Source organism: Ictidomys tridecemlineatus, chromosome 11 (assembly GCF_052094955.1).
Source record: "Ictidomys tridecemlineatus isolate mIctTri1 chromosome 11, mIctTri1.hap1, whole genome shotgun sequence".
In the NCBI taxonomy this organism is placed as follows: Eukaryota; Metazoa; Chordata; class Mammalia; order Rodentia; family Sciuridae; genus Ictidomys; species Ictidomys tridecemlineatus.
This window is the reverse complement of record NC_135487.1, coordinates 34962626-34979735: the sequence shown is the minus strand read 5'-3', so window position 1 is coordinate 34979735 and position 17110 is coordinate 34962626. Positions and strand designations below refer to the sequence as shown.

The 17110-nt window shown below is 45.8% G+C and overlaps 1 protein-coding gene across 1 annotated transcript; it reads right to left on the bottom strand.

Moving 5' to 3' along the window:
• Positions 1–13992: 13992 nt before the first annotated feature.
• On the bottom strand, positions 13993–15925 carry Foxe3 (forkhead box E3). Its single transcript, XM_078024911.1, has one exon. It carries the CDS (start codon positions 15657–15659, stop codon positions 14709–14711), a length of 951 nt encoding a protein of 316 aa, XP_077881037.1. The 5' UTR covers positions 15660–15925; the 3' UTR covers positions 13993–14708.
• Positions 15926–17110: the final 1185 nt, after the last annotated feature.

Genomic DNA, 17110 nt, shown 5'->3' with positions numbered 1-17110 from the left:
CTTTCCTTCCCTCAACCCCTGACCAGATTAAGCTATATTGAAGGGCTCGAGTTTTCAGAGGTTGGCTGAATGTCTTATATAAGCAGGTAGGTGGGGACCTGAGCTAGGAACAGTCTCAACTCAGGCAAATACCACCCTTCCCCATCAAACACTGAGCCTTGCCCAAGGGAGGGAGAGGCAATATACATCCAGAGAGCATGGCTGAGACCTCAGATCAATAGGAGGAGGCTTTCTGGTACAGAAATGGGGAGGGTACTTTGCAGATAACTTACCTGAGGACCCAGAGATACCTGCACAGAAGCCTGAATCATTTGCAGGACTGCTTCACTTTTGGGGACAGTGCTTGTCTGCACAGTGTACCTGGCAGCCTGGACCTGCTCACTTATCCAGCTTTACCTCCATCCCCTGCAATCCACTGACACCTGATTTGATGTTATGTATTCACTTTTGGCCTCATTCCTCTTAATCCTTCTTGGGACTTTTCAAATGTCAAGCTTTAGTAGCCACTTTCCCTGACAATACCAGACTATGAGGGTCTCCCACCCTGGGCTCCCAGAGCGCTGTTTAAGAGTGACTATTGTCAGGAAGTGACTTCTAGTCCATCCCTTGCTATGGACTGTGAGCTCTTCGAAAACAAGGATTATATTGTGTTCATCCTCATCCTTCCTTTGCTATAAAATGTGGATAATAATTGTACCTACTTCATTGAATTTTTGTGAGGATTAAGTGAGATAGTATATATAAACCGCTTAGCCCAGTGCCTGAAACTCTAAAAGAGCTCAGTAAGTGTTTTGCACCATCACTATTAATCACTGTACCTCCTGCCAGGCACAAAGCCTGACACGTAGTAAGAGCTTAATTGGTGTTAGGTATGTGGGCACTTGAATGAAAGAAAGAGTGAGTGAATGGTGTGACTTCTCCCTTTCTCAGGGAGCAAATTTGGAAATGTCAATAGAGGTATATGTTCTCTGAGAACAGAGGTGGTTTCTCCCTCATCCCTGAGAGGAGGCAAACACGTCTCTAGTTGCAGAACTAGAACCCCTGATCCCAGATCAGTGACTAAGCAAGATTGGTAGTTATGGCTTTTTCACATCTGCGCAGGCAATTCAGGATGACAGTTCAATGATCTCAGAGACCCAGGGTCGTCTTCTCCTGTGGCTCTGTTCTTTGTGAAAGCCAACTCAACTAGCAAAAATTCAACAGAGGGAAACAGCATAGAGAAAGACAGTGTACACATGTGGGTGTGTTATGAGGGAATTAAAACCTAGGGGTGCTCTATCACTGAGCTACATCCCCAGACCTTTTGATTTTTTATTTTTAGACGGAGTCTCACCAAGTTGCCCAGGCCAGCCTTGAACTTTTTATCATCCTTCCTCAACCTCCCAAGTAGCTGATATTATAGGCAGGAACCACTATTGCCAGCTGAAACAGAGCCTTAAAAACAGTCTTTGATTCCCTGGATTCAGCTCTGACTGAAACTAGAACCTTGTCCATGACAGTCCCTAACCCCACCAGTCCTTGAGTTTCTCTCTGTGTTCTTTGCCTCATTCTGTCTTTTAAAATGGTTATAACAGGGTCTGGGGCTATATATAGCTCAGTGGCAGAGCGCTTGCCTAGCATGCATGAGGCACTGGGTTCGATCCTTAGCACCACATAAAAATAAATAAAATAAAGTTATGCTGTCCATCTACAACTGAAATAAAATAAAATGGTTATGATGACTCAAACCATCTACCAGACTGAACCCTGTCGAAATCTCTCAGGAGCCCCCCGTTGCCTGTAATACAAAAGTCACTCTCCTTTGTGTAATGAGTTAAATGGATATACAGATTTGGGGTGTCCCAAATCTCCGTGTTGAAGGAAACTTTTCCTGCAGCACTCCATGTGATCCAATGGGGCTGTCCAGTTTCTGTCTACCTCCCGGCTACCCCAAGAGCAGACAGTCAACCTGGCTGGATCAGCATTGCTTAAGGCAGGACCCAGTGATTAGTCTAAGCAGTAATAAGTGGCGTAAGCCAAACAAATTACTCTTTCTCCATAATTTGACACATACTGCTGGGACTTGGGGGCATATATAGAGACTATGGGATTCTGGGTTGCGTGCAGTTTGAGATCTGGGAAGAGGACTTCTCCTTTTGGATTGGAAGACAAGCATGCAGACTCTGCTGCCAGAGCCCATCTTTCCTGCCATGTAGAGAATGCTGTCTGACATGGAAGCCCACACACAGAGAGAAACAGCCTACACCGAGAGATGGAGTCTTAATAACAGTGTTTGAATCCCTAAACCCAGCTCTGCCTGAAACTAGAACCCAGAGACATGAAAGAACTAAGTCTTCCCTTTTGCTAAGCTAAGTCGAGTTGAATTTCACAAATAGCAGAGCCACAGGAACGGAAGAGCCTGGGTTCCCAAGACCACTGAACTGCCACACCACCCTGAACTGCCTGTAGACTTTATGTGAAAAGGACATAAATGTCAATCTTGTTTAAGCCATTAATGTAGCATGGGGGGAGGGGGGGAATCTGTCACAACTAAACCTAACCCTAAATAATACAGGAAGGGATGGCAAAACGTCCTGTAGATATAAAGGAAAGGTCGGGGGTTGTTAGCCTGGATATAAACAGTGGGTACAATCACCATCTCCAAATCCCTACAGGGCTGACCTGAGCCAAAGAAACCAAAGCAAATGAAAGCCAGAAGGCTGTGGTGAGACTTACTTTCTGTGACTCCATGCAAGGAAAACACTCTAACAGGGCTGTGCCTCAGAGATGCAATAGGTTACCCTGTTGGTCAGGAGCTCCCCATCTCCAGGAGTGCTTGAGTAGAGGCCAGATCATCACTGAGTAGAAATCTTAGAGGCATCAGGTACAGCAGAAAGAGTTCAGGTCTTAGAGTTGGATTCAAATTGTGCTTTTATCGCTTATTAGTCTCAGACAGGAATGTTTCTAAGCCCCTCTCTCTTTGTTTGTAAAGTGTTCAGGTATCTGTTTTGGAGACTAGGACCAAGGAAATTTCTTAGTCCACTCTTGAGACCTAGCAATCTAGCCAGAGCCAACCATGAGTCAGGATGTCTCAGCAAGGCTCCCCACCCTCCCCTCCAACCTTGATATGTCTGGGATGTCTGTTCTATCCTGCTGGGAGACTGTACCTCCCTGTGAGGCCTGAATCAAAAAGTTTGGGCTCTACTCCCAGCCTTGCCTCTCTTTATCTTCCTGCGTGACCTCAGGCATGCCCCATCTCTCCCAGGGCCTCAGTTTCCTTATCAGACAAATGAGAAGAGCATCCCTTCCTACATTTCTGAATGTGAGCAGTTACCATTCACAGCAATAATAATGATGTTGCTGTAAGGCATTTCCCTTCCCAGTCCCCTTGGAGCTGCCAGAACAGGTGCCTCCTCATGCCTGGCCTACATCAGCCCCAAATGGCATGACTACTACATGAGCTGACATCACAGCCAACCCAGAGGTTTCTAGGCTACTGAGGGCCTTGTTTCCAGCCATGGAGTTTGGCTCCCTGCTTATCCCATGCATGCCTTCACAGGGGTCTCTGATCTTCCCTTATCCACTTCCTCCATCAAACCTGAGACCACTCATATTTGAAGGGATCAGAGGCAATGAAATGGGAAATCTAAGGAAGATCTTAGAACATGATCCTGCAGTCAGAAGACAAGAGTCACAACCAGAGTCCAAATGGGGTAAGAGCGGCTTGTACCAGAAAGCCTGGAGACCTGAAAGGCGGAGTTCTAAAAGCTGCTTCTCCAGACTGGGGTTGTGACTCAGTGGTAGCATGCTTGCCTAGCATGTGTGAGATACTGAGTTCGATCCCCAGCACCGCATAAAAATAAACAAATAACATAAAAGTATTTTTTTAAAAAGCTGCTTCTCAGCCGAGCACAGTGGTGCATGCCTGTAATCCCAGTGGCACGGGATGTTGAAATGGGAGGATTGCAAATTCAGAGGTGACCTAGCCAATTTGGAAAGCAATATGGAGATTCCTTGGAAAGCTGGGAATGGAACCACCATTTGACCCAGCTATTCCCCTTCTTGGACTATTCCCTAAAGACCTTAAAAGAGCGTACTATAGGGATACTGCTACAACGATGTTCATAGCAGCACAATTCACAATATCTAGACTGTGGAACCAACCTAGATGCCCTTCAGTAGATGAATGGATTAAAAAAATGTGACATTTATACACAATGGAATATTACTCAGCACTAAAAAATGACAAAATCATGGCATTTGCAGGGAAATGGATGGCACTAGAGCAGATTATGCTAAGTGAAGCTAGCCAATCCCTAAAAAACAAATGCCAAATATCATCTTTGATATAAGGAGAGCAACTAAGCACAGAGCAGGGAGGAAGAGCATGAGAAGAAGATCACCATAAAACAGGGACGAGAGCAGGGAGGGAAAGGGAGAGAGAAGGGAAATTGCATGATAATGGAAGGAGACCCTCATTGTTATACAAAATTACTTATAAGAGGAAGTGAGGGGAAAGGAGAAAAAAAACAAGGGAGAGAAATGAATTACAGTAGATGGGGTAGAGAGAAGATGGGGGGAGGGGTGATAGTAGAGGATAGGAAAGGCAGCAGAATACAACATACACTAGTATGGCAGTATGTAAAAAAGTGGATGTGTAACTGATGTGAATCTGCAATATGTATACGGGAAAAATGGGAGTTCATAATCCGCTTGAATCAAATGTATGAAATATGATATGTCAAGAGCTTTGTAATGTTTTGAACAACTAATAATTAAAAAAAAATTTAAAAAAAGGCGGCCCAGCAACTCAGTGAGACCCTGTCTCTAAATAAAATTTGAAATAGGGTTGGGAAGGTGGATCAGGGGTTGAGCATCCCTGAGTTCAATCCCCTGTAACCCCTCCCCCCACAAAAAAAGAATCCAAAATGCTGCTTCTCCACACCTGCCACTGATGCCCAGGGCTGGGGCTAGAAGAAGCATCACACTGGATAGCTTGATAGTTAGGAAACAGGTTCCAGGATGGGAAAGGCAAGTACCCAGGCTTCCATGATCAGAAGCCAAAATACCTGATGAGGGGACCTGATGAAGTCCCCTGGAAGGATGGCAGAGGAGTTGGAGAAGATAAAATCTGACCATGGTCACCAAGGGCCCCTTTGAGAAATAAAGGTGGATAGCTATTGAAAGAGCCAGTACACGGGGTGCTTGGTACCTTTACAAGGGCTACATGGAAATCTACTTCTAGAGATTTCTCCTGAAGAAACGCCTGCACACATCCGGTATGGAACACACACAGGCTCTCTTTGCAGCACAGTTTGTAATTCTAAGAGGTTAGACATGATATAAATGCCCTTCAATAAGGGGATGGCTAAGCAAAGAACAGCACTTCCATAGCATAGATAGTATGCTATGTAAAATGAATAAAGAAGCTCTTTATTGATCTGAAAACAGTCTAAAGTATGTTGTAGAGTGAAAAAAAATTAAGATATAGAGCAATGTAAACATCTATGCTTCTAATTGTTGGAGATTCTTTTTTTTTTGAAAAATCATTATTTATTTGATGGATAACTTCTGAATTAATATAAAGAAATGACAATAACTTGTATATACATTCATTCAAAATATTTTCAGTAAGCACCAAGAGAACAGTTTCTGATCTTTTCACCAAAAACACTTTTATCATTGAAAGACTGCCTCAAATTTAGTTTATTTTTTGGGGGGGTGCAGCGGGGCAAGGATACCAGGGATTGAACTCAGGGGTATTCAACCACTGAGCCACATCCCCAGCCCTATTTTGTATTTTATTTAGAGACAGGATCTCACTGAGTTGCTTAGCACCTGGCTTTTGCTGAGGCTGGCTTTGAACTTGCAATCCTTTTGCCTCAGCCTCCTGAGCCACTGGGATTACTGGTATGTGCCATTATGCTGGGCATTTATTTGGGTTTTTAATCAAGAAACCTAAAGCTGCCAATCAGAGCTTTTAACTGGCATGAAATGACCAGGTTAAAACCCTTATGAGTAAAAAATAAATTTTAAGTTTTGACCTATACATTCCAACCAAGGGGAGATACGCTGGCCTCAGGCTAGTCATCACAGGTCATAGTTCCACAAGCCAAGTATCATCCTCACAGCTCACAAACAAAATGAGTAATACGTATACACAAAGTGAGTACAAAATACATGTTCCTGTATATTCCAGGGGAGTAATGCCTATTTCCCATGAGCATACAATGCAGCAAGGGGCACACACACACAAAAAAGATACCATTCACTACCCACAAGACAGTGGAAGGAATAAAAGTCCTGTGCCCTGGGATGCCCTGGAATGGAGTGGAGGCTTTGTGGACCAGGTGTCATCCAGGCCACACCAGGAACATGAGTGGATATCGAGACGCATGGGGAGGGATCTTCAGGGTTGGAAAGGACAAAATGAACCAAGACACAGACCCACTGACTATTCAGAGGACAGAGGAGTGTTTGTACTGGCTGAGGAATATAATCTAAGAGTTGCATAAAACAGAGAAAAGAAAACCTCTTCTGACAGAGGGCAAAATACCTTCCCACAGAGGATCCACATGCTGTCTGTGGAGGTGAAGGAGCTGGGGATCACTCTGCAGGTCACCTCCACTGTTGGGGATTCTTTCTCTGAGGAGAAAATCACGCCATATTTATATTGCTTTATATATATGCAACAAAAATGTCTAGAAGGATGAATAAAAATGAATAATTGATTATCTGTTAGGGGCAAATAGAGAACAAGAATGGAAGAGAATTTTCATGGGATACTTTATAAAATTACTTATTTCTTGGTACTAGGGATTAAACGCAAGAGTGTTTTACCCCAGCCCTTTTTGCTTTTTGTTTTGAGACAGGGCCTTGCCAAGTTGCTGAGGCTGGCCTTGAAATTGCCACCCTCTTGCCTCAGCCTCCAGTTGGTGCGATGAAAAGTGTACGCCACCACATCTAACATTCATGAATACTTTTAAAACCAAGTGAATATATTACCTATTCAACAATTAATTAAATGCTTTAAAAGAAACAATTGAATTATTCCAATAAAGACTAAATGCAGAACATACAATAATATAAACCATTGCTATAGACAACACTAAAATAATTGCTATGGGCAACAATAAAGACACTTCCCATGGACTCCAACCTGAGAAGATAGTTGGTGGATGTGAGTATTGAAGGCAAGGGATGTGAAAGCCAGATTTAGTGGGACCTTAAGTGTCTATCACTGGCCCCTAGGAGGGAAGTAGGCAGGTCTGCTCACTAGGACCCCAGATCTGCCATCCTTCCCTCCTGTTCTGCTCCCTTTCCTCTGTCTTCGGCTTCCTCCCTCTCTTTGTTCCACCTAAACTGCTTTGAAAGTAGTCAGTTTTTTCAGTTGTCAAGGTTGGGCAGAGATTAGAATGAAGGGAGGCAGAGGGATTTTCACACAAATCAGAATAGCAGCTCCTTCTTTCCTTTCCTTCAACCCAACCCAGAACCAAGCTCCTCTAGGAAGCCTTGCCTTTGTGAGCCCACAAGGCCCTGGCTGCACTCCCCAACCCCATCAAGTTGTAGAGACAAATGCCCAGGCTGTAGCCTGTGTCTCCTCCAAGAAGGGTTCAGAACCCCTATCTCTAATTCTCTCCCTCAACCACCTACAACCCAAGTCCAGCCTCCAGACAAGGACAGCCCAGGTGAAAGCCCCAGACTGCCCAGTGAGGGAGACAGTTGAGGAAAGAAAACAGGCCCTATCTGGAAACCCACATTCAGGCAGAGTAGAAAAATCCTTACTGATGATTACAAAGACCACCCCCACCCAGACATAGAGATCAGAACACATTCTGTCTTCAGAGGATGCTAAGGCTGAGGGCAGGGCAGAGGCTCAAACTGGTGAGTGACCAGGTGAACTACAGTTCCCTCATCTTATGAAGCACTCTACACACTATATTTGTCATATCCACCAATATTGACTTCTCTGAGCTGGGATAGTATCTGCTGCATCTCTGCACCTGCAATTGGGGAGAACAGGGCCTGGCAGAGTCCAGAAGCTTGGGAGAGTTAGGAATTGCTGCGAGGAACAGAAAAAGGAAAGGACTTGTCTAAATCTTTGGCCTGGGACTAGACCTCAGGTTTTCTGTCCCCAGCCCAGCATCCTTTCCTCAATTTCCCTCTTACAGAGTAGATCAATTCTCCTCACCTAGGACACCCATCCACCCCTATTCCAAGACCTCCTGCAGTAGGGCAGCTACCAAGGGCTGCCAAGAGGAATGTGGAAGATCTGGGAGGGCTTCTCAGAGGAGGTGTGAACTGCAGCCAATTTCCCTCTTCCATGCCAAACAACTAGGTTTCCCACTAGAGCAAGTGCCTTTCAGCCATCAGAACCTCCCCTCCCCACCAGCCCCAGAGAGCATCCAAGTGGATCCTGGCTTCATTCCAATGATTTCCTACTCAGGTCTGGTACGTATGAGGTGGCCAATAGGTGGCGCATTTGTCCCCATGAATTGATCAGGGAGAGAAAGGAGAATGGAGTATAGGAAAAGGTGAGGGAGAGGGGCAGCATGGAGCTAGGGAGGGAGTTGAGAACAGAGTGGATGATATAGGAAACCAAAGACCTGTCACCTGGCTTGGAAAGATCCCTTTCAAGACAAGGACTGTGGGTGTGCGGGGGAGGATGTTGGGGTAAACTGAGAAAAGTTATTAATGCCTGAGGTTTTTCCATCCAAGTTTCCACCTCCATTCACTTCTCTGAGAAAGGAGAATGACTTTGGATCAGACAGACCTGGAGTCCAGTCCTGAATGTCACTTGGCAGTTTGACTTGGGTAATTCACTTGACTTATGAACTCCAGTTGTATCATTTATAAATATGATGATCTGCACAGCTTATATAAAGGGGTGATGATAATAATAATCCTAATAATGTCATTTTTGTATTCTGGGGATAAACAGCACTTGATGGTATACTTTTTATATTGCATTCCTGGATTCAGTTTGCTGGGAAAATTTCCATCTTCTTTCATATGTGATATTAGACTATGGTGGGCTCACCCCTTCTTTACCAGGTTTTGATAACATAAATAGGTAGATTGACTTAGGATGATTTCCATTTTTGTTTTTTTCTGTATCAATTTATATAACTAGCAAAACAGTTTCTGATAACTTAACAGACAACACAGTCTACCCTAGATGCCCTCCTGTGGGAGCAATGAGAAGAACTGCTCTGACAGTGTTTTCTTTTTCTTCTGTGCTCAGAGGTCTGAAATTAGTTACTCCTTAAATTAGTCAACCCAGACCAGGAGTCCCTAAGCTTTCAGAGTCAGCATGAAGCTGTGGTTAAATGGGAAACTTTGTGGTTTTGCTAAATTAGGATTTCAGTTAATGGTTGACTGTTTCCACGTATTTGTATGTCTACTTGTCTCCATCTCCTCCAAGCTACCCTCCTATTCTAGCTGGATACTGCAGTAGCCTTTTAACTGGTCTCCCTACCCCACCCCAGGTCTCTCTAACACCATCTCCATAGCATACTTGGGAGCTATGAAATTTCCTCTGAACACAAGGTTGGCTATATCCTAAGGATTTTTTTTTCCAGTGCTAGAGATCAAACCACACACATGCTAGGCAAGTACTCTACTACTAAGCTATATCCTCAGTCCCATTCTTTGGATTTTAATATGTACTGTTCTCACTTTATTGATTTATGAATAATCTCTAATATTAGCTTTCTTCTAACGAAAGTTATTTATTTAAATAAGCATTTTTAAATTTTCATTTGCTTTACTTGAAGTATGATCCAATAATATGTTCTTATACGTGTAGAAAATAGAGAATTTTGAAATGTTTTTTCATTGCAATGGTAATATTAAATACATTAATATTTAAGCATAATTGGGGTCAATGTCCTCCTTAAAAAAGAAAACTGATATTTAGAGTCTTCATTTGCACTTATTATCAAGTGATATGGGGCAATACATGTAGATTTTATAAATAAATGTTGCATTTGGGCCAGGTGATAGAAGGAATAGTTCCAGTTCGTTGAAAAGAAAAAAAAAATGGTGGATGAATTTAGTCAAGACATTCCAACCCCAAAAGATCTGCTATAGAGAAATCAACACCACATTTTGCACCTTAGGGTGCAAGTGATTTAGTTTCAGCAAAACAGTATCTTTTTTTTACATTTGATTAATGCTGTGAACTTGAATTTTTATTTTGTTGCTCTGTTTGAATTTAATTGATAATAATGTTTAACAATTACATCAAAAGTAGAAACTTAAGGAATTTATACCTACACATACTAAGTGACATTATAATAAAATTTAAAGTCAATACTAGAGGTCCACATTTTTTTTTCCTTTAAAGTAGACCCTATTAACCTCCTTTATCCTACTTCTGTCCCTATACTTCCAGGAACTCTCATAGAGTTACTTCACATGGGCTTGAAACAACCCAGTTACTACAATGGAGGGCTCTCCACATTACTCATTATTCTTTCCCAGGTAATTGCCTGCATTCCCAGGTGCCCAGAGGTCTGAAAGATGCCTGAAGGAGCCTTTCTGTTGTTATCATTGTCAGTGTCCCTACCAAAGGTGTCATTTTCCAGTATACTTCCATGTGCCAAGGTGATGTTGCCTTCTTTCAACTGCTGGACTCAGAAGGTCCTCAAACAAACTCAGCATCATCTTGGGCCCAAAGGTAGCATCCAATGGTACAATTACCTGAAGTTAGGTCACAGCCCTCTCTCAGGGCTTTTCTTGTCAGCTCTCCTTCTATAAGGAGTTCTCAAAGCACCCCCCCCTTTATCCTCCTGCCCACTTACTTTAACACTGAGCTACCTTCCCAGCTTCCTTGGAGGAAGTGCAAACTAAGCTGAGAAAATACTTCCCATTCTCCTGTTCCCCAGGCTCCTCCATAAAAGTCTACAGAAACACAGTTTTGACTCAACTATTTCGTTGTCAAAATGCATGCTTTGCTTCTCATGCTAAAACAATTATCTTATTTCAGATGTGCAGTTTCCAAAACAATTTACCTCTGCTGGAAAAGGAAATAAACCAAGTAAAAGGAAGATATGGAATCCAGGAAGCAGAAGATTCAATACAGAACAGAGATGGAGGGAATTCCAGGTCCACATCTGTGCAGCAGACATGGAAAGCTGTCAGTCCAGACTGGAACTGGAGGATGGAGGGATTTGGGAGAGATGTCTCCAGGAAGGCAAAAGCATGCAACCAAAAGGAGTGATGAATTTCATAATAAGTTTGACTCACAAAAAAAGTGTACCACCGTACTATCAGAAGGTATGGGAAGATTTAGCAGTAAGTATAAAGGAAGCTAAGCAAATAAAAACTCCCAAGGCATTATTAATTCCAGGAAAAATAAAAAGTTGCATCTCCAAAGAAAGGAGTTGTGATCATGGTCCACTAGTAACTTATCAAAGAATAATATTTATACAGTAGTAATAATGTAAGTACTAAGGACTGACTTAACCAAAAGTTGGTGATATAGGTAGAAATGGGAAGAGAGAGACATTTTAGAGGTAAATGATCATCTATCGTAATAGAAAGTTAAATCATTACTGTTTCAAGAGAGAGGAGTATAAGCATGGAGATATGGAAGTATATTCCATAAGAAACAAATACAAATTGAAAGTAGATGTACAGGGGAAGATGTAGGTTTCCTAAGAGTGGGGGGAAATGCAGGTTTCCTAAGAGTAGGGTAAGACACCACTGTAAGCCTTTGATTATTATTTGACTTGTTAGATTATGGGATTCTTTAAATTTAATAAAAATTAAAGTTAAGCATTTAAAATGTGTCTTTAGAATAAAATTACTTAAAGGTTTCTATAAGAATGAAGAGGCGAGGATCTATTAAACAATTCTGAAGTTTTCTTTTAGACTATTTTTTCACCCAAAAGGAGAAAGAATGTTGAAATCTCACTAATAGACAAAAAATGGTGACTTTAAAGAAAGAGTTTGGTTAAGTTTTGTTTTTTGTTTTTTTCACATGTGTCAAATGACATATAGCTTTCCAGACTATGAACTCTCTGAGAACATAAAGAGTCTCTTATTTGTATTTCTATTGGCTTCACAAATGGACACAGAGCCTGGCATACAGTCAGCCCTTGATGTTGGTGAATAAATAAAAATTAAGGAGGCATTTTAAAATAAAAATGTTTCTGACTTTCCAGTTCAGCAGTTGCCTTTCTAGAATGTCCTTACAGATATTGTCTCCTTGTCCTCTGAGTGGTCAAAGATCCTGGAACTAAGACCATGAAGTGATGACAATAATGGAATTCAGAGATCAGGAAGCACTTTCCAACTTCAGGACAGTGAAAAGGTCCTTCCCTTCCCTGGGAATTTCTTGAATTGGGGAGAAATTTATCAACAAACAGGTCCTCTGAGGTAGGAAGAGGGGCTGTAATATCATTTGAAGCAGAAGGTTTGCATTTTGATCTCTGTGGATCTCTGTTTAGAAAACGCAAGACTGGATTTTCTGCTGCATACTGAGCCCAGGGAGGTGCAGTCTCCTCAACTGACAAGTGAGGAAATTGCCTCTTCTTCTACCTGTCTCCTCTTTTTGACTTTTACACAAGTCACTGTGGGGACTGCAAGTAACAATGGACAAAAGAAAAAAAAGTGTCAATCTACCGCCCACTTAGTCATTATTTGGTAAGTTGGGCATAGACCCTAGGAATTCATTTGTTCAGTCAACTATTCAACAAATATTAAGTGAAAGTCTGCTCTACATCAGGCAAATTGGATCTAATCCTTGCTCAAAGAAGTTAACAGTTGGGGGAAAGGGTGTGTAACAGGGCACTTTCTACTGCACTGGGCATACCTACTGCCCTACCTCCAAAGAGAGCCTTCCTCCTTCCTAGATTCCCTGTACCTTTCCCCTTTATGAGCTGCTCTCACCCTCCACCACCACCCTACAGCTTCTAACAGTGGTATTTAGAAGAGGTGCATCAGGCACATCCAACAAACAAATCATATTTACCCTGGGTTCAAGACAAACCATCCTCTATTCTCCCTATCCCTAATCCAGGCTCTACTAGACCAGGAGCCCTGGGCAGAAAGCTTGGAAAAGCCTGCTGCTTACCATTTGGGTCAGCACCAGAGAGCAGAACAGGGTCAAAGGCCAGCTTCCTCTCTCAAACTTTAACCTCTGAGTATCCTGCTCCATACTGCCCTGTCCTTGGTGCTGGGTCAGTCATGAATCAGCTCAAATCAATGCTGCTGCATCTCAATCCAGCAGAAGAGGTAAAATAGTAGACACAGCCTACAATGCATGCCCTTCTCCAGAAGTGAGGTTCAGAAGGGTGGTGTGGTCTGTGAAATCTCACTCTTCTTAATCTTTTAGACTGAGCATTCAGCCTGAGACTGGTGCCTTTCCTCTAGCTTAGTTAGTGCACATACTAATCATCTGGGAATTTTGTTAAAATGCAACATCTGATGATTCCATGGGTTGGTCTGAGGTGGTGCCTGAAATCCTGATTTTCTAAGAAGCTTCCAGGTGATGTTGTTGGTCCATAGACACACTTTAAACACAAGGCTCTAGAGCACTTATCTCATTTCTCAGACCAGTGGTAATTATTGTCTTTTCCCCCATTAATCTACACACTCCATATGAGGCAGTTTTTGCCCATTCCTTCAGTGATGTATCCACAGTGCCTAGCACAGTGCTTAACACATTATTAAAGATTCACTTGGAGGAGTGAATGAAGGTCAATGCTTCCTTATCTATGGGCGGATGCCAAATAGCAGGCCACCCTGTTGCCCAAATGCACTCATATAAGAATGCAAACACCCATGCAACCCCATCTCACCTCTACTAGGCTGAGTTGTAGATGATGAAGACTAGGCAGATGTGCACAGCTATGGCTGAATCACCACCTTACTGTACTTCATGAACCTCTGATGATTCGCAAGAGGGTTCACCCCCTGTGGCATCCCAAGGTGTGAAACTCACCCACTGTCCTCCCCAAACATTCCAGCCAGCACACCAAGTCACCACCAACACACCAAGCCCAGTGAAAGGGTTCTTCTTACTTTTTAATTAAATCAGCTTTAATTAAAAAATAATAACCTGATAAATCCTATGCTTTCCAGTGGGTAGGGCAGACATAAAGGCCCACTAATTCCCCTTTCAGGCAGGAGCCCCTGGTGCTGCTTGTCTCAGAAATTTCCAAGAACTGTCTTCAGGGCCTGGAATAGGCAGTCAGGTATGTCTGTCTGGAAAGGGGAGTTGAGAAATAGAGGACAAATAGGTAATTGATGGTGAGTAAGGGACAAGTAACGAACCCAGCAGTCTGACCTCTAATGTATTGACAAAACATGAGAGGAGGATGACCAGGTAGAATCAGTTGAGGAGGCAGCTTGAGACCAAAGGTTCCTGTGGCTTGCAAATCACCAGGACACCTAGGGCACCTCGCTGGTGGGAGTCCAGCTCCCTGGGATCCACAGCGCTGTGGGGATGCAAAGATGGGAGTTCATAAGTGGAGGGAAAAGATATGAAGGGCTCACAAATTGGAGGGGACATACAGTCCAGTGTCTGAGATGGAGGGAGTCTCCCCAGGGGTGGAGGACAGCGAAGGATTCTGCAGATGTGTTCAATTCAGAAGGCAAAGATGGGGCCTCAGAGGTGCGCCCCAAGAGGGAGGGTGGTGGGGACCGCGACGCGGCCGCCCACAAGGCACGCTCTAGTCCGGAGGGAGGGTGACTACAGGAGCTCTTGCCCTGGGAGAGGCTCACAGGTAGCGCTCCAGCCCCGGGGGCGCGAAGCCCGGCTGCCTCAGGTAGGCCTCCCCGGGGCTCAGCGGGCCAAGGGCACCGGCTGGTCCGGCCAAGGCCAGAAGGGGCTCAGCGGGCAGCGGGCCAGGACCGGGGCGCGTCGCGGGCAGCCCCAGGCGGTCGGGAGCTTGCGAGTAGAGCGGCGGCGAGGCGGCGGCCGCGCAGGGCGCGAAGGCAGCGGCGTCGGGCGCGGCGCAGCAGGGCGGCTCGGGGGCGCCCAGCCCCGCCAGCTCAGGCTGCAGGCTCACCAGGCTGTCGACGCTGAAGAGGCGCGCGGGCGGTGCGGGCCCGGGCGCGGCGGGTGGCGGGGCGAGCAGCCCGGGGCCCGCGGGCGCGTAGGGCGCGTAGGGGAAGGGCAGCGGGGGCCCCGGCGGCGCGGCCGCATGCGCGGGCAGCTCGGCGCGCTTGAAGCGCTTGCGGCGCCGCAGGAAGCTGCCGTTGTCGAACATGTCGGCGGCCGCAGGATCGAGCGTCCAGTAGTTGCCTTTGCCCGGGTTGCCCGGCTCTCGGGGCACCTTGACGAAGCAGTCGTTGAGCGTGAGGTTGTGGCGGATGCTGTTCTGCCACTTGCGCGGACTGTCGCGGTAGAAGGCGAAGCGCTCGGTGATGAAGCGGTAGATGGCGGCCAGCGTGAGGCGGCGGCCCGGGGCGTGCGCCAGCGCCATGGCGATGAGCGCGATGTACGAGTAGGGAGGCTTCCCGCGCTGCAGGGGCCGCCGCCGCCGCCGCCCCGGGCCCGGCGCGGGCGTGGGATCCGCCTCCCCGCCGCCCGCCGCCGCCTCCTCGGGCTCCCGCCCGGGCTCGGCTCCGGCCAGTGGCGACGGCGGCGGCCCCGACGGCGCGACGGAGGGTAGGGCCGGGAAGCCCGAAAAAGCGGCGGGCGAATCCATGTCGCAGCGTCCGGTCATCAGGATGTGGCAGACCTGCCAGCGTTGGGGAGAGCAGGGGCCGCAAAACTGCCTTATATGGACAGAGCCCCCTCCCCACCAGGGGAGAGGGCTCGGACCTTCCCTGTTGGCCTGAGCCTCCCCTCTAATTTGCTTTCCCAGCCCCCTTACTGTGCTCACAGCCCCCTCAATTTCGCCCCTCCTTCAGTCTCATCCCTTGGGGTCAGTTTTTCCCAGACCCTGCCTCACCCCTTCCCTGTCTCCATTGGGTCAGCCTCGAGGCCCTAGCCCCAACCCACGGTATTTGATCAGCCCCTTCCCTTTCCACCCCTCCCTCTACCCCCTCCCCTTTGGGTCAATCCCAATCACAAATCCACCCATTCAGCGCACTCTCCTGGCCCTCTCCCCATTTTGCTCCTCCCTCCCCACAGTCAGATCCCCTCCATGCTCAGGTCCTTCCATCCCCAGCTGGATCTGGGATAAAAGAAGTCTTGCCAGCCCACAGTGCCCTGTGTGGCTGCTCAGAGAGGCCTCAGGCCATGGTTGGACAGTAGAGAACCAGGGCAGAGGTCACAGAGAAGGGCAGGGGCAGAGATAGGCTCTGGGAAGAATATCTGAAGACTCCAGATCAGGGTCACCATCTCCTCTCTCTGCTCCCTCCCCCACATACTCCCTATTCTGTCCTTGCTGCAGGCCTTGTGAGCCTTCTTTGAAAAAAAAAAAAAAAAGATCCAATTGTTTTAAATCAAGAGCTCCTCAAAACCCACAGTTGATGGGGCTGGGGTTGTGGCTCAAAGGTAGAATGCTCACCTAGCATTCGTGAGGCATTGGGTTCAATCCTCAGCACCACATAAAGTAAAATAAAGACATTGTGTCCACCTATAACTAAATTAAAAAAAAAAACACAGTTGGAGATGCCCTTTGGACTACAGATCTCCACACCTCTCCTATTCAAGGAAACTGTTCCCCTTCTCTTCCCCACCCCACCCCACCCCCAGCACCTACACAGAAAGCCACAAACAGCTCTGCACAGCTTCCAGAGTTCCAAGAAACAGTTACCAGTTGGGAGACAGACCCCCACCAAGAGCTTCTATTAGACTGAAGATCTGAGAGGCTTTTGGATCAGAGACATCATAGGGGGATAGGGAGTTTAGGCAGTTTTGTTAAAAATTCAGTCTGGGCAATACCACCCACCACTATCATTTAGAGGGAACTAAAGAGTGAAGGAGCCCTGTCCTAAATCACTTTCTGGACAGACAAGATCAAGGGACTTGGAGGGCTGGGTGTACAGTGAGGCCCCTATGGTGCTAAGTTTAAGGGGCACTCACTCTCAAGGTCTTACAAATGCAGGATCAGTCCTTAAAAGCCAGGACCTATTGCCATCTGGAGACTCATTTGCCCCACCCTAATCCAGTTCCCAAGTAGTGTGCCTTACCTTTCTACAGATGACCATAGCTAGCTTCAGGTTGCCT

Excerpts from the sequence above, each read along its gene's own strand:
- Foxe3 (XM_078024911.1), bottom strand. The coding sequence starts at position 15,659 with ATGACCGGACGCTGCGACATGGATTCGCCCGCCGCTTTTTCGGGCTTC.